Raw genomic sequence first — 24,574 nt, 5'->3', positions numbered from 1 at the left:
TGCAACTTTTGCAATAAAACGAATTTATGTAAACATAAGTTAGATAAAGACGCATTTATGTCAATATCAATTACTTCCAAATAAGCAGTAGCATAGCTTTAAAAAACTAAAAAACAACACAAAATCAGCGATTGCAAATGACACAAAGATAACATTTTATTAAGAACATTTTGAAAAGCGATGACAGAACTGGTAAATAGGAAATATTAGTATAAAAATTCTTCTCCATAGTAGTACATATGTACCAACAGTGTAAAATGTTTAACTAAATGCCTTTAAAACTATTAAATACATACTGTTTCATGTAAACAATTTTAAACGCATCAACAAGATCAAAGTAAATTTATCAAGTTTCAGTTTTGATTCCGTACATTGTTCTTTATTGTGATACATAAATGTTTGAACTGCAAGTGATACCAATTCCATCAAGTTCATTCAATTTAGATTTAATTACAAATCATGAGAAATACTTTTAGTACGTCATTTCCGGTCTGATGGTGACGTGATTTCCACACGTGGAATGTTTTCAGCACTGACAGGACGTTTTAAGACCGGCGGTGAACCACTGTGTGTTACCACGCCAGGAAGTATGGGAGTCGATACACATCGGGCAATAATGGCGAAAGGATTTTCATTTTTTGTGTTTTCTGTAAAGTGCATTGTAGGAGAATTTGAATGTGCACTGTGTCCATGAATCATCTTTTTCAATTTCTTGCGGAGGGATTTTGATTTTTTTCGCTGTCGACCCATATACTCTTTGTCTGCTGTACACGTATTCGTTAAGTCCGGTTCACTGTTGGAACGTTCGTGGACTTTCTTGTTACGAGAGTTTGATAAAAACCTTTTTGTATTGATAAACTTGGCTATTTCATCCGCACACTCCTGCCTCCCGGTGAATCTTGCCCATTCCTCGGCGCAAAGCTTTCGGCCATGATCTCGCAATTTAGGGTTTGCACCTGAAATTACAAAATGGTGTTTGATTCAGGAAATTTATATCAAACATAATTCTAGACACCAATTTACTGCTAGGTTGTAATAACGCCATAGTTCCGCACATGTTCATTTAAAACAGACAATATCTGACTTTAACAAACACGGCTCATCAATATGGATGAGAAAATATTCCTTTATTTGTACAACAGCTTCCTATCAACAACAAAACAAAACAAAACGATGTAATACCAAACAGTGAACTGAAACGCAAGTCCAGTTATAGCTGCAATATAAGTCATCTGTTTCATTCTCCAATAATTCTGCAGCTACGGCAGTGCATAACGATTTAGCAGGGGGAATTTGAACACGTTATCGAAAAGCTTAAATAAATTATTGATAAATTGTAACACGCACAACATGTTTCAAAGAAAGATATACAAAAGCTATTATACCTTAACGCCGTATTTCAAGCAAATAACGAATGAATCTGTTTACAACTGTTTTGTCTTTCTAGGGCTCGTCAGTGATTATATGGGTCAAAATTTAGATGCCTAGGAGGCGATTGGGAAAAAGTGATCGAAAGAAAAGACAAAATCTAGGTGAGGATTAATACTAGCCCCATAATTCAATACCCTTCTTATTTTCATATATCTGATAATTTCTGAATAATGAATTAACACGTGGCATGCAGCTGGTGACGACAAACCTCGGAGACTACAAGTCCGCCACTAGTGTCCACCGCATGTTATCTCAAAGATTGTAGGTTGTAAGCATCACTAACGTGTCCTAAAAGCACGAACCAGCTGTATGATGCATTTTAATTCCTCCTTTTTTTGGCTCTGCTGTTTCTAACTCTAAGCATGTGTCTTTTGTACAATCTTTGTACATAAACCGGTTGATATCTTTAAACGGACAATGTTGTACAATTTATTGTTTTAATCTCTTTGTATGGTCAATCTTTAGCAAGACGACATGAACACTATACTTTCCCGACTTAGCTTGACGATATCTATTTTAATTCATTACATTTAGGATTTTCATTGCATTTTAGTTCAGATTGCGATACTCTTGACATATTGGTATTTTCATGCTGCTGTATGCCTTACATTTTCTGTGGTATACTAAACATGTATTTTCTCATCGATAGTATGTTACATATTTGATGAAGAATAAATATGTGAAGAAATTAAAGAGTAGATAATATCTGTATTCGTAAAACACACCCGTTACATTTATATTTTAAACGAAATACAAACATAACATCACAAGGTTAGGGGGCGGCGTAAGCTATCTTATTGACTGACCTGCGTAAAGCAGCAGTTTGGCACACGACGTTCTGCCTTGAATGGCCGCCTTCATCAGTGCGGTGAAGCCAAGCTTGTTCCGTTGATCCACGTGGATTTTGCGGAAATCGTTCAACAAAAATTTCACAATTTCACGATAACCTGCAAATATAAGATAATATGTAAATTCAGTGAAGATGTGTTATGTAAACTGCCTGACTATTTAAGAAAATATTGCATCATTTTAACACCAAACATTCGTGAAGAATATTAAGCATAAAATAGGGTTATATCTCCCACCTGTTCTGAAGAGTATAGAGAGATGACTGTTGAAAGGAATTATTCTGGTAACTATCATATTTATCGCAAATGATATAAACTTATTCGGAGTATATTGCAAATAACATAAAGCATATATGTTTATCTTTTTTATTCAGGCATTGTTCGGAAATGTCAACATATTTCACCTGTATAACTTTCCCATTAAGTACAAATGTGATAGAGCTTCATTACGGCATGCTATAAGCATTGACTCTCGGTTATTGTGAAAGCATTAAGGAGAGTGAAAATGACAATCGAAATACGATGGACGGACGACGACGCCACACTACGGCATAAGCTCGTTTGCTCTTCGGGCAGGTGATCTAAAATGGTCAGTTATCGATCTTATTGACAATGAACTAGCTTTACAACATAACGGTAATGAAGTGGTAAAATTGCTAAATGTAATTAACAACGACAGATTTACATATAAATTGCAGTGGAACGAAACAGGTTTAGAAAATAAGAAATGCCAAAGGATTTTATCATGAAGAAAAGAATAGGAAAATTACCTTAACTCGTGTACTTTATGACAGTACATGATAACATTCCTTAATTATTGAAAACCATGTTGTACATTTTGTTTGTGAATATGTATATATGAACATATAACGAAAATTGTATAAAGAGAAGTGAACGAAAACGGCAAGCTGATGTTAATTACTCAGGTAATTAGAGAAATGATTAACATGTGAGATGTCTATCATATGATAGTAGATTTGTTGCTGTTTGTTAAAACTTTATTTTCATAATGTTTCCTTCTGGTCTAATCTATTCTTGATCAAATTTTGATTACGTTTCTCATTCACTAATTCCATACGTCTATTGTCACACGATGTTAGTCAGAATTGAAAAGTCACAAAGTTTGTCATGACGTGTACTTTAAATGTCATACTGTGTATTTCTGGCTTTGCCTACATAATTTGAACCTGTTCGTCCGAGTGATGAAGGTTACATCTGGTGTCTTATTATATTCATTTGTACGACAGCGAAGTAGAATGTCATTGGCAACTGTTCGGAAGAAAGGTTGTTTTTAAGTTTCAATGAACACACGTCAACAGCTTTTTACATCACAAACAATGAAGTCACGATGCTAATTTAATTCTGATCAACATCATGATCTATATAGTAATGTTGTAAAAATGTCCAATATGTATAAGGTGTGTTTGTTTAGTTAGAATCTAATATGTAATTTTAACTTGATCAGATCCTTTTAAAACGCGTAGCATTTGCTTTTTTAATATTCTATTATATTTTTTTGGTTTTTTTGTTTTGTTTGCAGTATTCGTCTTAACTGTGAATCAGTAGAATTGACTGATAAGCTTGTACGCTGTTTGTTGTTTTGCTATTTTACAACCTGTATCTTATAACTACAAATAACAGACCATTTACATTACAGTGTGTGTATTGCATTCTGACTTAGACACACCTAATTTGAAGTGCAGTTCTATAAATCCAGCATCACTATATACATTGTACATTGATTTACATGATACGTTCGTGATCACAACCATTAAAATGAATAGCTGCATGTCTTTTTTTCTGAGATATATAACATTATTGGAACCTTTATCGCTTTTCCACATGACAAACCATTAGATCCCATTACTATTGATCCGAACACTCTCATGATCCACATTATCTGTATTTACAACGAAACACCATCCGTTCTCCATATCCTGATTGCTGATGAGCTGAATGACAAGATTACAGAAAAAAATGTAAAAACGTTGAGGGTTTTGAAATTGATGGCAATGCCAGTAGTAAACTCAATAAATGGTTTGCAGTGGTAGTTGTTAAACAGAATATTGCAATTTATACGTCTGATAACGCTTGTATAATCCATTCATTACAAATGAGAACTACTTTTAGAATCATAGTTACTTATGTCTAAACTGATAAGCTTGCTTCTGATGAGTAGTTATATACATACTGATAGCTGATTTCAAACATATTCGAGACATTTATTATGACGAACAGGACGTAATTTGATGCTATCTTTGAATCCATATTTTATTAATTATACGGAATAGGAAAATACTCCAGATGCTACAGAGGACCACTCTCATTCACCTCTTGTGATCATGATTCTCAACAGACGAGATCGGTGAGACCACTCCGACATACAAGGGGAAAATCACAATAATTAAATCTTACACCATCCAGTGTAAGACAACAGGCACATTCTTTCACCGCTTCAGCACCGACTCATTGACCAAGTACATTGACATATAATTCAAAAGGATATTTGTTTGACTCTCCATCATCTCTTACGTAGCTTAGAAATTAATGTTCTAATGTGTTTTATAAATAAAGCTGTGTGACTCCAGTTTAGTTCAAGAATAAGATAGAACGTTCAAATGGCAAAAGTTATAGTATTGTCAGTCCATATTACAGGCGAGTATCGTTGATGAAGCCGAAGACGCTTACTCATCTCGAACACCTGATCTTATTATCTTTTACACTTTTTGAAAGTCTCCAGGTAAATATTGTTCATATGTTGCCCTCGGTTTATGGAATTCGAGCTTGAATTATGCTTACGTTGACATATTGGTATTTGTTTTACTTCTACACAGTTCAGTTAACTGTTTTTTAATCAAGCAACAACGAACTATCTATCTGTTATTGACAACGAATAACACGTATGTTAATTGCTTTGGCCTAGCTCTGGTTACTATTGAGTGCTGACAAGTAAGGATATCTCGGACTAGCAATTACCGAAGCTCTGAAATGAACACCACTATCCCTCATCAATATAGTACCGGCAGCCATTCTGTTTCTCTTACATAAAAATCTAGCTGTGACAGAGCTACAAAAGCCGTGAAGACCCCGGACTGCTTTGATCGCGAGTTTGTCTGAGCGATAGATATTTGACTGAAGCTAATAGTATATAGAACGAATCTATCTCTGGACGACTTCTTAGAATCCTCGTCGTAATTGATATGTTGTCACTTGTCTGTCCTTCGAATAAGATGTGGAAATACCGATACATCATGCACACTGACGCTATCGTAAGAAGATTTCCCTATCTATAGACTTTTGTGTGTGAAGTCCAGAACAGCATAAACATGAACAGTTAATATCGCATGCCTTTGTATAGAGGTCATACACAGGAATACTAATGTCTTCAAATTCGCGGGTCTTCATGTTCTAATGGATAATCATTTTCATGTTGCCTTCTCTCTCGTGATAAAACGAGAATATACATGAATACCAGTGGAGCATTCTATGATGTGAAAAAAGCGTCCCTTGTACATCAATGTTGTAAGTTTTCTTGGTCGTAGAATGTGAACATTTCAGCTATCAAAGCAATTCTGTTTGGAAGCTATTTCATCAATGATTCCCTCGTAATCAGTTCACGCAATCCTTGATATAGTCCTAATTCTGGTACATAGCCTTGCCTCTTCCTTCGAGGTATATTTGTATATGCCTCAATCACTCAGACTTTATTAGTTATCCCGTGTGCATCTTAACCCTAGGTAGACTTACCGTTAATGCCGATTCTGTATGCCTCTTTCTTCTAAGTAGATTTACCATTACCAATAATGTATATTCTGTATGCCTCTTCCCTCTTGGTAGACATACGATTAATGTCCATTCTGTATACCTCTTACCTTCTATTGGACTTACCAATAATGTTCATTCTGTATGCCTCTACCTTCTAGGTAGAAATCTTACAATAGTAATTCGATATTAATTTCTTCTTGGTAGATATACCATTAACGTCAATTCTGTATGCTTCTTCCTTCTAGGAAGACATACTTGTAAAGATTATTCTGTATGAAGTCCTACGTCCTTCTAGGCGACCACACTGTTAATGCTAATTCTTCACGCCTCTTTCTTTAGCTAGACATATCATAAATTGTTATCTTGAATGCCTCTTCGTTCTAAGTTAACATGGCAATAAAGTAAATTCTGTATATGTTTTGCCTTCTAGGCAGACATACCAATAATGCCAATTTTGTAAGTTTCTTTGCTCTAGGTTGATACACCATTAATGTCAAATTTGTACGTTCCTTCCTGGTATGCAGACCTACAAGTACGCTCCTGATATCCATTGGTTATCATTTCTCCTCGCACTTTTAGACAGACACCGAGGATGGTATTCGAGCAGTCGTCGTCTAGATAAATATACAACTGATGTTTTTTTAATATTACTTTCACTTTAATTTTGAATCACACAATTTTCCTCTACTAAAACGACCTTTTTTCTGTGGCCCTAAATTTCTATTATAGTCATTTTCTATAAACGACATACCCTTAGGATGTCTCCGAACTTTCTTTTCATATGCAAATCAGGTGAACGTTGATTAAATAATTTTCTTTTATCAATTTGTTTCCGGGAAATTTAAGGTTTTCTCAAACTTTGTATTTGGAGACAGCTATGCTAGCGATTGCTAGCATATATCGACATAAAGTTTTGAGGCAAAAAGAAATCTTGATTGTTTCCTTTTAATATCATATATAATTCACTTGTATGACAGCGAATATTGATATTTCTCATATGCAGATATTGTTTCATAATCGTGAAATATGTACGATATTAAACGGAAAACGATTTAATAACTTCTATCGTATATTCCACGTAATATCTTGTTGCAGTAAAGGAGTCATGTGAATCTGAAATACGATTTAGAAGCAGCAGACGTTTTTCATTATATGCTTTGTTAGGTGTGACACAGACGCATCTCGGCAAAAGGATATTACTGCAAGATATTGACAATTGCAGTGAAACGCTCGTCTAGCCGCGCGACAGGAATTGGCGAGGTTCGTACCAATATTTTTTTCCATGCTGTCATAAAAATAATCGTTCAGCCTACTTCATTTTATGATATTGTTCGTGGCCAATAACAATTTGGAGAAGTTAAAAATGTCAACATATTTACAATATTATATAATAATAGATGATAAAGGTTACACAGGTATATACATACATTGCAACATCAAAATTAGTGGTCTGATAAGCATTGTGAAATTTAATGCAAAATTGGTCTAAGGGACTATTTATAGCGATGCGTTCATACATTTGAAAGGGTCGTAAAGAGGGATTTAAAGTTCTAAGATTATGTTTATTTGCAACCTTAACACGAAGATGTTGCTCGTAACCCAGTATCCGTAAATTACCCCCGACCGATTCATATTCGATCTTCGTGCGTTAAAAATGTTATAGATTACCCCACAATGATGCTTTCAGCAAAATCAAATATGGAACATTGATTTTATTTACTGGCGCAAAATTCAACAAATGACAAATGATCGGACAGACATATTCAACCCATGTGGCCATCTTATTGCGTGAGATTAGTCCAGACTGTCACTCATGGCTTTTATCAGATTACGGTCGGGTCATTGACTTAAGTTTCATGCGACATCGGGACAGAACAGCAGTTAACGGGTTCCGTTTCCGGTATGCAAGAACGGATGACTGACATCCAATGATGACAAACGTGCACTTTATATCTGTAATCTAACAATCAATGAGATGCATTATGGAGCGACATTATCCAATCGAGATGTCTATTTTTGCAGCATTTTAACAGCGGAACAGCAAATCCAATTAGCAAAAGAAATCTAAAAATCGATTATGATCAAATCGTGAGATCAAAACAAATATTTGTTTTGATGTATTACAGAAGGAGTTAGCAATAAGATGAATCTTTGAAAGGGGTCAAGTTCGAGAGGAAGTGGAAAGAGGATTGCAAAGATTTCTCAAGAACAACCGCACTTGCGACATTGAGCAATTTAGTGGGTTTTTTTCTGAAAAGTTCGTTCGTCGGTTATATTTGTCGCTTTATTTACGTGGATTACAGGTATTATTGATGAAAGATGTAAGGTGTTTTACAGATTATATTTCATCTGACCTTTTCTTAACTGTTCGGACGAATCTATGTTATAATGCACTATATAATGCATGTGTCTGTAATCGACAACACTCCAGACTTCTGAACCATGTTCCATGTATCTCTGACAGTATGAAATAAATTCAACTTTGGTGCAGCTTTAGAGGCGTTGTTTGAGAAGAAGTCGGCATGGAAACCATTCATGTAGATCTCATAAAGCATTGTTTTCATTTGCACTTTTCAGTGACGTATAGTTTAAATATGTTTCCAATATCTATAAGGAAAGATATTTTATTTTTTCTTATCTTTTTTTTTTTTTTTTTCATTTTCCATTGTTTGTGGTAAACAGTTGCTTGGCGTTCTCTACTATGTTTACAGAGACGTTTCAAGTGATAACAATATCTATGGAAGTCATGGAGTATATTTGTAATTAAACAACATCAAAGTCACTTACTTAAAAAGCGTATACTTGAAGATGAAATGCTAGGTCATATGTAACATAACATCCCGGTGACAGGTCAACAAATCTTTTAATGCAATGAAAATGTCACTCTCCTGTACTTTCAGAAACAATGACATTGACAATCATTTTAACTTAGACATTACTAAATGAACATTGTATATGAAATCAGAACCTCAAAAGACACAGATCAGCAATAAATACGTTGTCGATGGAAACGCATAATAAAGCAATGCACTTATCCGAGATTTGAGGTAATGCACAACAAATGCTGCATTCTATCAGAGCATATTTGATGTCGATCTGATAATAGCACAAAGTCTATGGCAAGGAGTAATAAGGTCTAGATAATTATACAAATAGAAACCGTATCATGAGTGCAAAATCAAGCTAGATGTGTATATACGACACTTTAGATTGGTGATACATGATAGAAATACAAGATTGTTTGCTTAAAGTTTAGTTTTTGTCGAGTTTAGTTTCTCCATATATCAAAGAATTTTGTTGCTAGTTTTTGGATCAATTTTTAATTGCCGTTTCATGATACTTACACAAGAAAAAAACAACATGTCAATATAATCATAATACAAGCTCAAAATTAACAAGGCTAAGGACAAAATATGAACTAAAGAAAAATTTACATGGAGACTTCTGAAAACGTACAAGGATAACGAGATCAAGTGTAAGGGTTTTATTTATATACTTTATAGCGTACAAACGTAGAGAATTTTCAAACGATGATTAGATAATTCATTGGTCCATTTGCAACTGATGACATTTTTTCAGGTGTCCGTTGGACGTCAATGGAAGGGGCAACACAAAACCAGTTTTGGGGAAAAGGTACAAAGTGTTCCGAAAGAACACCTAACTGTTAACAAAAACTGTATGCAGACGAAAAATTAACAAAAAAACAAAAAACAAAAAAACCAACGGTAGCCTTATATAAATATATATATATATAATAAATTGAAACATTCCGTTTTTCATAAAAATAAGTCCTCGAAGTGCCACTGCATATAAAACAGTAATTAGATATTTTAGATATTTCTTTGGAATATTCATATATATTGAGATTGGAAAAATTCAGTCTAATTACTACATTACTAGTAGACATTATTATTGAATATGCCAAGAGATGTGGGATATACATGTACCTAGAGTCTCGCAAGTCTTTAAAAAAAAGAACAATAACAAAGTATTGTTGTTAAAAGGTTGACATAAAGGATAATATAAAACACATTCCCAGTAGCAACAGATACATGAAGTTCTCAATCATTGCTTCTCACTCTTGACAGTTTTGTTTTCGTTTAATCTTAAACCTATAATGCATATATGTAAGGTCTGCTGTCATTCATGGTCTTTTTTCCAATATGGTTAAGTAGTAGATAAGAACATACACAACCGTATTCTGCTTTGTTGTGTTTTTTTCTGACGCCATTGCACGGCATTACACACTTTATATTGATCATAAAGTGAACCAACATCACCGACTTATCCGATGTGATGTAACGACTCCCACACGTCCACCATTATGTCCAGCCAACTGAACACATAGACCTAATGTACCGAGGTTTTACGACATATGTTATCCAAGTAATTTATTACCCTATAATTTGTGGTCACAAGAGAGCTGGTTTTCAACTCTTCTGTCATTATGGGCCGGTGCATAGAGTGTAACGCGTATGCTTTTGTTACATGTATCAGCAGGTCTGTGGCAAGTGCGGGGAACAAGCTTGAAAACCATTTTGAGAATAAAATTCAGGGAACAATCTTTCGTTTTCGATAGGGAAAATCACCACTCTAAAGTCTTCTAAAAAAAAGGTCTGTCAACGAGAACGTCGTTCTTGTTAGAGCATAGCGAAACAACGAATGCAGACTGCATCATACGTTTTAAAGGACCCAGTTGCTCTGCTATATCACTGTTAACTACGTAAATGCTGTGTTGGGTTATGGGTATATGAATCGAAACGATAATCAATATGTACATGACGTCAATGTTAACGACAAATCACGCTTACAACACGTTAAGAAGATATGTTATCAAAGAATACGAACTGCAATCGTTAAATATGATATCATCATACTATGTCATGTTTTGCACGAATGACATTTGAAAATTTAATGAGTCAGTCAATAGATATGTACTATTTCATACAGGCGCTGTCCGTAATCAGGAACAAAGCATGGTCACCTGAATGTCATACGTCGCTTCAATATCGTTTAATCTGGTACTGCCAAGGTTCCTAATTGAAATGCAACAACTGAACAAAGGCTTGTTTTCATATTTGTGACATCAACGACTTACGATATAACATAGCTCTGATTTCTAGTTCTTTGTAGTACAAGGATATGAAGCTGGACGTTGATGATGCAAGCAAATATGCCAACAACAGTTCCAGTGTGTATCCTGTTATCGTCTGGGAACGCTATATTACTAAACTGACTCGGAATTATATTGTGATGATAATCGATGAAGCAGAAGACGATTATCCTTCCTTAACACCTGGTCTTATTCTTTTGTGGTTTCAGTAGTCGGTGTGCAAATCAGTTTATTGTTTTCATTATTCCATAACTGTCGATGAGATTGTATGAGTTTATAGTTCTGAAGCTTGGTAAATGGTTTGTACATATATATTCGATTGAAAGCTGTTTATGTGCAAGATGTTGGGGCCATCCGCGGTTTTGTCTCTATTGACATTCGTTTGGGTGTATGAGAACTGAATGGTAATTGGTTGGTGTGTAGGTAATGTGTAGGTGATATGTTATGAGAGTTTTCATTGGTTGTGCGTTTGCCAGGAAGAAAGTGGGCACTAAATACCATTCGTGGCGTCAACTAACCTTTTTACGACTGTCCAAGTCGGAGCCACGTGGTATCTTAAGGCATGTTTTATAATGATAGAACATTGTACATAGGTTACTTAGCGAGTAGGCCGGAAATCCTCATTTAGTTGTACAAAGTTTTGTGTCCACAATATATCTGCAGGATGAAAGGGCGTGAAAGCAGTGAATTTTCATTGTTATTTCTGTTAATCTAATTTATCCACTGTTATAAAATATATAGTATTGTTTTCAAGTTGTCGATACACAAAGCTTCATCCAAATTCTAAGCCTAAATAATTGGTGTCGCATTCACCCGCTACACATTTTTATCGAATTTGTGTGTTGAAGTTATACTTTGTTCAAATGTATCGGCTGATCAACCCTGATGACCCACCATCTAGAGTGGTTCCGGGTTAAAGGTTGAAACCCACGATGCTATTTCCTCTGGTGATAAAAAAATTTCAGTATAAAAGAAGCATATACAGCACAACAGAATGAATTAAACTGCACCATATAAACGTTTCTTCATTCTGGATTTCGGCAGTGACACTCATTGCCTAAGGAAGATCAAAATAGGTTACAAGGAAAAATATCAGCATTTAGCTGTGAATGTGCATTATCTCAATAATCTAACTAGTATGCTAATTTACAAGTATCGAATATATTTCCCAAACAATGTATATATTCCAAATCATGCCACCATGCAACTTTAATAAAATTTTCACTTAAGAAATCTTGTGAAGCCTATTTTGTCATAAAACTCTATATTTACCGAGCAACGGCAGAGAAACAGATATGATACAGTGCAGAACTGAGTTAGAACCTTGAAATGTTATGCCAGGAATAGTTATACTGACATTGCCTTAAAACATGAGAGTTTCAATTTTCACATGATTCGCGCCAAAAATCCTGACCAGTTGGTTGTGAAAAAATACTAATGCTAAAGCTCACACCTGTAACCCGGTTTACAAATAATCATTTTCTTAGTTCCGCAGACATTTTCCAGTGATTTCAATACTTAAACAAGCTAGCTGCTGTTTGCCTTAACAAGCATCAGTCCTACATAGCCAAAAACATATTTACGTTCCAATTAGGTATAAACACCGCGATGTGTTTGATGACATACATGTTTGTACTGATGTAACCACAGACGGTAGAATTTTTCGTTTTCTCATTAATGCAGGATTCTAGATCAAATGTGTTCTCATTGTAAAGTCACGAATCACAGGTCTGATAGTATATGCCTTGGATTGCCCAGACAATTTTCAAATTCAGTATACAATTGCGCTCCACGAATACCGTGTTTAATTTCAATTCAACTGTCAAAAGCGGCCGTGAAATGGTGATGAATTACCCTTCTTAATTCTAGTGTAAGAAAATGCGTTTCCTGGTAGTCGGGAAGCACAGAACATCGCGTGCAGTTGCTAAGTCTACAATGCCGGATACATAACATTAATACCAATGGAGAAATATTCTAAAGACAAACTAAGAACATTGTCTGACTCAGGAGGTATCTGAATTTCAGAACAGTAAACAATGAAAATAAAAAGTCAGTTCTTGGTTGTTGGTAAATCATATGGCACAATTCATTGTGCTCCATGGCAATCTTAAATTCATATTATTTATTGACACACGAGATAGTACTCATACAAATTCATTAGATCAGCCCAATACATTAAGCTTGGTCCTTATAAACAATTTCATTGCATTTTCAGTTGATAATAAAAAGACGTACTTATTGATTTGTAAAACAAGACATAGAACTTTTTGCAATTTGTACCTGTGAAAATCAAATTTTTTAAAAGTTAAGCGAAAAAAAATTGAACAACATTAAGAAGCTTGTTAATCCTTATAAACCTCGTTTGTGAATTTAGGGGCCTAAGAAGAAGTGAAGTCATTGTAAAACAACGCAGATTGAAATGTGCATGAACACAATTATTTAATAGATTCTAAAATGTGTTTAACGGGATAATTCCAAAATTAATGTACATTTGTATATTATCAACTATCCCATTATTCAAAGGAGTTAACAGTTGACATGGGGGTTACAGTACCAGAGAACTAAGGTCAACAAGCAGCGTGATATGGCAAAATAAAATTCGACACAAAATCAGTGAATTATTGGAAGGGTACTGTACTGTAACATTAACAAAACGAATCCGGACAACATATTAAAATTACTGGTATATTGTATTCCTTGAAGGATCGTTTAAGTAGCCTTGACCCCAGGCCATGCATCATGTGCGGCAATGCCGGTCTGGAAATGGACTAAGGACGGCAATTAGCATTGGTAGAAATTAGCAGTAATCAGCCAAATACAATTACACGTGGCAGCGAGCCCAGATAGGTGACTTGAGAATACAAATGAATGCATGCACAATATTTCTAATGCTTAGTCAGCTTAAAGAAAATCAAACGGAATTATTTTCTCTGTCACATTTTGTATGTTCTTGTGGGACGCCATGTATAACTATACAAAAAGCGATTAAACTTGCACGTGATGTTTGTTTTTCTTTCCCTTTTTTCTCTCTTAAATTCATTTTCTTCCAAACGTCTTGACCCCAACATATTTGTGCCTCCAAGTAGAGTGCTCAACTAGATAAGATAGACTATGGCTTCTATTTTCATGCCATGATATATTAAAATGATTTAAATGGCACTTGGGCTTCCGGTGTGTCGCTCTGTATTGAACGGAAAGCATAAGGATGGGTTAGCCAGTTGTCGGAATAACGTTTGTGACTGAGTAGAGATCATGCTATTGTGTATAATTTTGTTTTCTTGTTTGTTTGTTTGTTTGTTTGTTTGTTTGTTTGGAGAGATATGTTCCCACAGCAGCCCGGACCTGACTTTCCTATTAACGTAGCTGTTGTGAGGACATCAAGTCTCTAATTAACAAACCGTCTTCCTGCAGTAAACAATGTTGTTTATTCACTCATTGTCTCAAATAATGTCAGCAAATGCCAGATGACGAGATATTAGAACTATATCAATACCAGGACCTTATTAATTCTTCAAGGTCAGCAAAATGCGGTTAAAAAGCGCAATTACCAGGGTGGTTGTAAAGCATACTTCACATTTTAAGACTCATCAACCATCCAGTTTGTCAACTTTCCGGTCGGTCATTACACAAATAAACGAGTTTATTTTCAACCTCTGTCACAAGATATTCATCAAAACGCTCATCAATGGTTGATCAAAGGAAGCCTTGTCGCGGAAAACGGCAGCTCCAAATCAACATAAAGCAACTTCAGTTTACTGATACTATCAGGATTATGTCTGCAACTTTGTAGAAATTATTAAATAGATCGAGATACTTTCTCCAGAAAGATAATGATGCTTGTACCAACGTGTTTACGCCGTTAGCGTTATCATCCACGTATCTGTGTGACGTCATGTATCAGTGGGTACAGAGCTAGAAAATATCTCCATCAGAGGACAGGAAACTGATATCTTATATACCAATAAATCTATCTACATTCGAAAACAGAACATGATAAAGCTGTTCAGAAACACAAAAATAGAAATTATCATTCTTAATGGAACATAGACTTGTGGTCAAAATAGCCAGTTCAAAAATAGTTCAAAAACACACACCAATGAAAAGCACCCTTTTATAATTAAGAGTTAGATACAGTTGAGCCAAACAATGAATTTAAATGCATGATACAGCTGTTTCGTCCTTCTAAGACTCGTCGGTGACGCTAAGTGCCTAAAGTTTGAAGCCCAGGAGGCGACTTAGGAAAATCCTAAGAATATTATAGTTGTTTATATATATATTGTGCACATATATTTTAGGTATGTGATATTCTGTGTTGATGTTTGATAAGACCGACTGATGTGATGGAAAAAGGTAATATATTATGAAAATATCTTATTGATCGCTGAGTTTTATTACAACCAATCAATAATTGTCCTAGAGAGGTATACTTACCGGCTTGAGCAGCAAAAATAAGAGGTGTGGTCCCATCTTTGTCCCCGATGTTAGGATCTACCCCTGGGGTCTCCGACAACAGCTCCACCACCGGGGTCAGTCCTAACACGCATGCGTGACTAAGAGCAGTCTAAAAAATTAAAAACTCCAAGATGGTAGAAATGTATATAGAAATTATTGCAAACATTCAAAATAAATTTTCTGATTGTCTGATTGTGAATGGATAAACGTAACACCTCGTATTATTGATATAGGTACATTGTTTGTAATATTAAACAACATTTGAAATCTATTGACTCTGTACTACACGCATAAAATCACGGACGTATAATGATACAACGTACTCAAAACATCACCTAAAATTTGTTCACAAATCTCGTAAGATTTGTTCACAAATCTTATCAGAAGTGAAATCTCTTGAGACCCTTAAATCAGTTTAATGTTTAAACTATGTAATCCTTCTCCTGAAAGTGCTGATCCATTACTATTTGAATATTTTAATGTAGGATAACTCGATGACTACATAAGCTCACCCTTACCTATGTTTGGAATATCCGAGCTAAAATGTAAAGAGTATACATGCATTGAATTTATACTTTTAATGGTACATTGTTCTGTTTTATTGTATATTCAGTTTTTACCTACAATCATACTACAGGAAAGCTGGTAAGTTTATTCCGAGCCACCATTAATTCTCACAACAATCAAATCTAGTCACATAATACCGATATTTGGGTTATTAGTCTAACTGCGTCCTGTTCAATGTTGAACGACAAGTAGGCAGCACGAGGGTCGTTTATATTGTTTCAGTATGTTACACTACAGTAGCAGTATCAATACCTTGCTGTTTTTACCTTTAGCGAAACGTTTCACTAAGTTGTCTAATTAGCGTAACGATTTTTAATTTTCCTGTCGTGATGTTTTATTCAAAGACGGATATAACCCCGCTTCCCAAAATGTATGGTGTTTACACGCAACGATCGATTTAATACCTAAAGACTCGTTAGAAATAGTATGACTTGAAAATAAACTTGATTTATTTTATAACAATTGCAAAACAAGTTATGTCAGCTTATACTTATCACCCTTGTTGGCCCGGATGTAAGCGCGCGAGGGGTCTTATTGTAAGAGGAAACCTGAATACCCGGGGAAAACTTACGTGGTCGGGCAGGTGACCCTTAACTTTTCACGTCCATTATGAGAATCGAACCCCGGACGGCTAGGTGAAAGGCAAGCGCGTTGCCATTACGCAACCCGACCACCCAGTATTATATGACTTATGAATAGTCGTCAGCTAGATGAACAACGTATCACATAGGTTTATAGAGAATGGGAAAATTTTATTTTATTTACAGTTGGCTTGTTTTTTTTTTTTTTTTGTTGTTTTTGTTTTTTTGGGGGGGGGGGGGGGGGGGGGGGGGGGGGGGGGGGGGGGGTGGGGTGGGGGGGGTGGGGGGTTCGAGTTCATAATGGTTGGTAACCCGTTAGTAGAACTGTTATGTACCATATATCACTTTCGGAGCATGACGTTACATCGATTTGCATAGATTTGCAATGTAGGTGTCGCTAATGAAATAGAAGGCGCTTACCCTTCTATATCACCTGGTCTCATTCCTCATGTACTCTTATAAGTATCTCAGTGTAAAACTTTTTTAGCGCATGTTTTATCTTTTGTACGTTTGCAGGTCAGATCTTTTTCCTCATGTACTTTTTCATGTGTCCTAGTTAATAACTTTAGTTTGTTCACATTTTCCCACCTATTTAGTTTTATTTATGGTGTATGGTATACCCTAGTACTCACATAATGTTCATCTTATTAACAAAACGAAATTAAGCCTTTCTATAGAGGTACAATCAATATCATTGATAATGACATACTTATCTCTGTGAATATAACTGTTACATGTTTAAGGTTAATACAGCCTAGCTGAAACGGTGATAACGATTCGTATAGAGCTAATGAAGCAGGATACAGTTAAAAGTACACACGCAGGCAACTGCGGAAACGGCATGAAAAATAAGGGTAGTTCATCTTTATTTATAGAACAGCAAATTATCATAATTACATTTAGCAAACCGGGGGTTTAGGATGATAAATAATTCCGAAAAATATACTCCTGTAAGAAAACGCATTAACGTATTTAAACAAGATTCTAAGACTGATGAAAGACGCGTCAGTGTTATTGATTGTGGGTGGGTTGGGGGCGGGGGGGGGGGGGGGGGGGGGGGGGGGACAACCATTGTAACTATATATTACCATTTACATTAACGAAAGATATATTACACAGGATTGCAAAAGTATTTGTTCTGAATCCTGTATTATACAGACTCATATTGGAAAACGATTATAGAATTCAAGGTACTCTAACACCATTATAATGTATTTAGTTCTTGGTTCATTTTAACACATAATACACTTCAATGGCTGTCTGAACAGTATATTTTCTAAGTTCTTTGTTACGATTGCAAATTAACGTCAAAAAATGATTTTTTTCAGTTTTTATTTAAATCTTTAATTTCGAAACGCCTGTTTATCACACAGCTTATGGTGTTAGATATTGCTACGGTAAAGGTTAGCTATCTAAGCAGGTTTTGTTAGTCCGATTCTGTCGAATTCGAGTTGTAATATGTCCTTGTGTGATATGACGGAACGTATCTTCTGTTTCTCCTTTTGTGATATCTTTCGTCAGTTTAACTCTGATTAGACGAATACAAAATACACACATATCGTCTTCGAAAAACTGATTCTATAGATTACATAGTACTTACATCCTACAATACGTCATATTGATAGACACAATTATCCTTGTAACAGTACGTGTTGATATGTATTAAACCTAGACTGGATCTTCAACATTTACTTTTTGTCTAGCTATTGGTATATACGTTGACAAAACCCTCCGAATTCCGAATTTTTCCAAAGCGTTAAACAGATGAGTGAGATATTAAGTAATCTCTATCTAAATATATAATTTCACACAAATTATATATGCTGTTTGAAAATTTCTGTGATAGCAATGCTTCAAGCAGACTTTGTTTCCATCACTAACTGCTGAATTTGGTCCCATTCTGGTAGCAATTTTACCAGCACCACAAGGGACTGAAAACAATGATGATGTCGAACGCGTTTTGAAATCAATTACAAGAGTCTGCGCTCAACACTTAATAAAACCACTTGCTATAAAAAGGTTATAGTAATCTCATATAATTCGTAATTTGTAGTCGGAAGCAAATGTTAATCTCCGTTTAGTCGTTGGCATTTGGTTCTAGATGAAGATGGAATCCTTGCCGTTCATTAACTCATGTATTACTTTGTTTCTTTGCTACTCCGTTCTAACCTCGCTAGACGTTCATCTTCATTTTAACAATGACGCAGTTCAGAACATACACAATAGGGCCAGCATAGCTTAGTTGCTGAGAGCGTTAGACTACGTAACTTCCGGTGAAAATCCGAGGTGCGTGGTTGTTTGTTTTCCCTTTTCTCTGAAAGCTGGGAAACCGATCTGTCGGTGCCCAAATGGTTGTGTCCTTGGCCTTGACATGCTATCTTAATAACTCTGGATGTCGACCGTCCTCCCGTATGTTGTTCAATGAGGTATCATCTAGCTATGACAAGTATACCCTGTATCAAAATGACAAGTTTTATACGGAAAACCTATCCAGTGAGAGCAAAGTAAAAAGGATATGTATTTAAGTATAATGTAAATGCATATGAAATATCACGGCTGAGCCTCGAACTCCTGAGTCGTAACTGGTCACCACTGATTGTTGCCGATTCGCTTGTTTTATATAATCACCAACCTCTCAGCGCCGCCAACTTGTTTCCGGTAGCCACATCTCAGACGATGATTTCAGGACTTAAACTTTATTTCCAAAAATTGTGTTTTTGTATCAAATAGAAATTTATTTGATGACGATTTTTCATGTATCAGATAAAGTGATAGAGCAAAAAAGAGAAGTCAACAATCAACATATTGGATTAGAAAGTTCATCTTTTGAGTATGATCGTTTAGAAGCTTAGCAATACTGACTCATTCAAACGTTTTAACGATTTGGATACGGAAGAAAAACCGACACATGAATATTGGGCGATGAGTATATTTCGGCAATTTAACTTTGACAAATGTCCCCGTATGCTCAGATCATCTAATTTGATCACGATGTAATCAGATCAAATGTCGTTTAATTATATAAATAGTATTTGAATTATTTTCATTCTACTGCAATAAGATTCATTTTAACAATATAATGAGAGAATACGAAAATATCTAAAATCGACCTATGTTTTCGAATCAGTTTAAAAACCGAAATCAACGAAAACAAAAGGCAATAAAATCTACTGAAATAATCTTAACAATCAGAAGGTTTACAGCAGATACTACACGAGCTAATGTCGCTTGTCAATACAAATTTAGAATTATCTGCAAAGCAAATGGCTAAATAAGATGGCAAAATGACCCATAAAGATTCTACATACTTCTGTGTAAATATAGCATAGTTTGTGTGTTGATATGACGTGTAGAACTATTTTTGCATAAACAATAGTATTATATCATGTTTACAAGAGAGAAAACAGAATTATAAACAATTTTATATTTTGACGACCGGAATTGTTCCGTAAATTATATTGACAATGCACATTAATAATCCCTATTGCAACGTGTTATATGCCAGTAGTACGTCATCCGTCTCGTGGGTCCTGACCGCGCTGAACTTACAAATCGATTTAGTCCAACCTGCACGTCATGGTTTTCACAAACAAAGGAATTATCGGATGTGAATTATACATCATATCAAGCTATTTCCGTGTGTAACCTTGCGCTTAACACAATTCAACTCATACCGAGCTACCAATCAAGGAGTCTGCGTACTGGTCATATTGTTTCATACACTCACAAATGAAATATGAAGGCCAGCTTTAAGTTTGATCACTGTTGTGGCTGATTTGTGCCATTTCCTCATCTTTGTTCAGAAAATTGTCCACTTTTGTGGATGTTCACGCAGTATTCAAACGGTTTTCACGTGGAAGATGAGTATAGGAGAACCCTGTACTCAAACTCTGCATGAACAAATAGTTTGTTTAATTACTGTATTACATGTAGTGTAAACAAATCCTAATTCTAACAACATGACCCGTGTTTCTGGTGTTAGTTTGTTTTGCCACAGCTTTCATTTTCATCACTGGGATATCGATGTAGCCTATCAGAAGGCCCTGCCGGACTGGTTATCGTCATTCATTTACAGGTATATGTACTTCGCTATATAGTTATAAGTAACAGAAGCGATCCGCTCACTAACTGCGATTTTTGAAATACAATTACCGGTAAGCAGATACATTTATTGTATTATGACGGTAAGAGAACAAAACCAAATTATAGTGGAGGGGGAGTGGGGAGGCGAATACAGCGGGAAAAAAATTACAAGACGAAGAGCAGACAGGAAGAGGAGAAAAACCTGTTTTATACGAATCATAACCTACCGATATGAAGTAAATGCTCTACACACCTACACATGTAGAACCGACACACAAATGACGAAACAGTGTAATGTAGAACCTGACACATATAACGGTACAGTGTAATGTGGGAACCGACACACACATAACGGTACAGTGTAATGTGGGAACCGACACACACATAACGAAACAGTGTAATGTGGGAACCGACACACACATAACGAAACAGTGTAATGTGGGAACCGACACACACATAACGGTACAGTGTGATGTGGGAACCGACACACATATAACGAAACAGTGTAATGTGGGAACCGACACACACATAACGAAACAGTGTAATGTGGGAACCGACACACAAATAACACAGACACACAAATAACGAAACAGTGTAATGTGGGAACAGACACACACATAACGAAACAGTGTAATGTGGGAACCGACACACATATAACGAAACAGTGCAATGTGGGAACCGACACACACATAACGAAACAGTGCAATGTGGGAACCGACACACACATAACGAAACAGTGTAATGTGGGAACCGACACACACATAACGAAACAGTGTAATGTGGGAACCGACACACACATAACGGTACAGTGTAATGTGGGAGCGGACACACAAATAACGAAACAGTGTAATGTGGGAACCGACACACACATAACGAAACAGTGTAATGTGGGAACCGACACACAAATAACGAAACAGTGTAATGTGGAAACCGACACACAAATAACGAAACAGTGTAATGTGGGAACAGACACACACATAACGAAACAGTGTAATGTGGGAACCGACACACACATAACGAAACAGTGTGATGTGGGAACCGACACACATATAACGAAACAGTGTAATGTGGGAACAGACACACACATAACGAAACAGTGTAATGTGGGAACAGACACACAAATGACGAAACAATGTAATGTGGGAACCGACACACACATAACGAAACAGTGTAATGTGGGAACCGACACACACATAACGAAACAGTGTAATGTGGGAACAGACACACAAATGACGAAACAATGTAATGTGGGAACCGACACACAAATAACGAAACAGTGTAATGTGGGAACCGATACACACATAACGAAACAGTGTAATGTGGGAACGGGCACACAAATAACGGTACAGTGTAGCATACTGTTTTGTTTTGGGTTTTTTGCCCCAATGACATTTAAATGCACTTCGTACAGATAATCGTGAGAAATCAAATTATTCTTCAGGTACTAATTTACTTTCCTGTAAGGTATATCAGAACGAACGTCTGACATACAGCAATAAAAGGAATGAACGACACCATGTTGACTCAATTGGGATAAAGACGTCAATCATATTTGCTCTCCCAAACTTCAGTCTACAGACGAGGCAATCTGTGATTAGTCTGCAATGCTACATGTAAAGAGGGTAATATATTCAACCTCAAGTCGGTATGTTTGCGCGTGAATTTGGGATCCCGGTTGTTTAACATTGTGTGAAGTTTTAAGACTTAGGTGTAAATACCGAATACTAGTATAGTTAGCTGTGTAATGTGGGGATTTCTGTGTATACATGTAATGTAAAATATATATTGTAATTAATTTTCGTGGGAGATTCATTTTCCTTATAATTCGTGGGTACTCTAAATCCAGGAAAATATATGTCCACGAACTGGTAAACAGATATATGTTGACATAGATTATAGTATTACCGCACATGGTCTGCCGGATTTATAAATAGAATCAGGTCCCAACGAAAATACGTATTTTTGGACAACATCGAAATTTAAGTCATACGAAAATATATGTGCATACAGTATGTTTCGTGTCATAAATCAGTGGCAAACTTTAACACGTTAATATCTAAAAACTGATCCACTGGATGGATGGGATGGATGGATAAAGTTATGATGTAAAGGTAGCAGTACACAGTTTCTCGGTGTGGCCATCGGTGATTTTTTTGTTCATTAGATTACCCCATCATAAAGGTTTTAATTAAAATTGAAAAAATAAATCCTTGCTAAAATTGGTCTTGCCATGTTAAAGTGGACAATGAGGAGCATTTTTTTCAGAATAATATTTTAGCTTTGTGTTGGATATTACTATTTGGGCAGTCTCGAATCTGTGTCTACGCTCCAGAAACTAGCTTTACAGGAAGTGAAAATTTCATAGTGTTTACATGTGGTCATGTTATGAAGGATTTCCGAGTTGGAATTTGCTGAAATGTAAACACTTTGTTACCACGACAGTGTTGTTGATTTAAAGATAGGTGTTTAGAATTAAATTTCCTCTAGAAAGTTGTAGTGTTGGGTTGGAATTAGCAGTATTTTTGCAGTTTTTGCATTCTTTCAGTTGGTAACCATGGCAATCACATGTCAGAAAGCTGATGAAATTTTTGATTTACACAAATTTCATCTCTCTACTGTTAATGTAATTGTTATGTAGTTTATAAATATATATACATGTAAGGATGTATTTTACATAACCAATCTGCTGTACCTGTATATCTAAAAAAAAATGACCAATAATTTCAGGGAAAATGCAAATTAACTGTTTCCTGCTACCAAAACAATAGGGGCCTCGCTAGATCTAATTGGTTGTTCAATACAATGGAAATTATAAAACGAATGGGAAGAAAAAAAATCAAGAGAAGCAGGTTATAATCCATGTGAGATTACTAGAAGAGTAACACAGCGGACAACGCCCAACACCCCAGGGGTATAGTATTAGGTAGACTTGACGATCAGACGATGCGATTCTAATACAAAGTAATAGGGTGAGGAAGATTGTTTTTCCTCTTAAGACATACAACGGGCACAGCAGGTAATTGGTTTTTGCTGTTTCCGAACTGCCAAAGGACAAATCAGATATCTTATATAAAATGCTGGTACATTAAGTAAAATGCATTCTGTCTCATGAAAATAATACCCTTTTCATTTTCTAACTGTAAGATGTGTAAAAAGACTCCAAACGATGAATTAAACATAAACCTATGTTACAGGGTAAACACTTACAAGATATTTCAAATCTCAAATAAAGAGTATTCGCTAGATTAATCATTATATATCCCGCAGGCTTATGACAATTTCAATATTTATCATGAGCTCACAATTTAGACCTAAAAACCATGGGACTAGATTTTGCTGTCCTGGTCTCGCTTAAGACCGCGTGTTTACAAATGACTGTCGTCGATCACACAGAAGCAGCTGGTCTTACTCGTCTAGTTTGGATTACGGTTTAATTAACCTTTCACGTGGTTATTGAAATCCATGACTTCATATGTTGGCGTAATGATAATATACAGATAAAAGCGAAAATGGATTACAGCACTTACGGTATCATGAGCAAAAGTAACGCTGAAATTGAGTATCAACGAAAAGGAATATTAAAAAACAAGAAACAAACAAAAATCAAGCAAAAACAAACAAACCGCCCCCCCCCCCCCTCCTCCAACCCCGAAAAAAATATTAAACCAACATTTTTTTATAGCCCCACGAAGATACATGTATATGATCTTAAAGTATATTGCTGCTTGTTGCAG

The 24,574-nt window shown here is 35.7% G+C and overlaps 1 protein-coding gene across 1 annotated transcript in view; it reads right to left on the bottom strand.

Moving 5' to 3' along the window:
• Positions 1-480: 480 nt before the first annotated feature.
• The window catches only part of LOC132552054 (ankyrin repeat domain-containing protein 33B-like), a 36,883-nt gene continuing 12,789 nt past the window's right edge, over positions 481-24,574 (bottom strand). The window contains exons 3-5 of the mRNA XM_060216194.1: positions 15,589-15,718; positions 2,238-2,378; positions 481-956 (exon numbers count right to left, since the gene is read on the bottom strand). Coding sequence (XP_060072177.1) covers positions 481-956; positions 2,238-2,378; positions 15,589-15,718 — 747 coding nt within the window. The remainder of the gene's footprint in view (positions 957-2,237; positions 2,379-15,588; positions 15,719-24,574) is intronic.

Source organism: Ylistrum balloti, unplaced genomic scaffold (assembly GCF_031769215.1).
Source record: "Ylistrum balloti isolate Yb309-2 unplaced genomic scaffold, AGI_CSIRO_Ybal_v1 Utg370232, whole genome shotgun sequence".
In the NCBI taxonomy this organism is placed as follows: Eukaryota; Metazoa; Mollusca; class Bivalvia; order Pectinida; family Pectinidae; genus Ylistrum; species Ylistrum balloti.
This window is presented reverse-complemented; position numbering and strand designations above follow the sequence as displayed.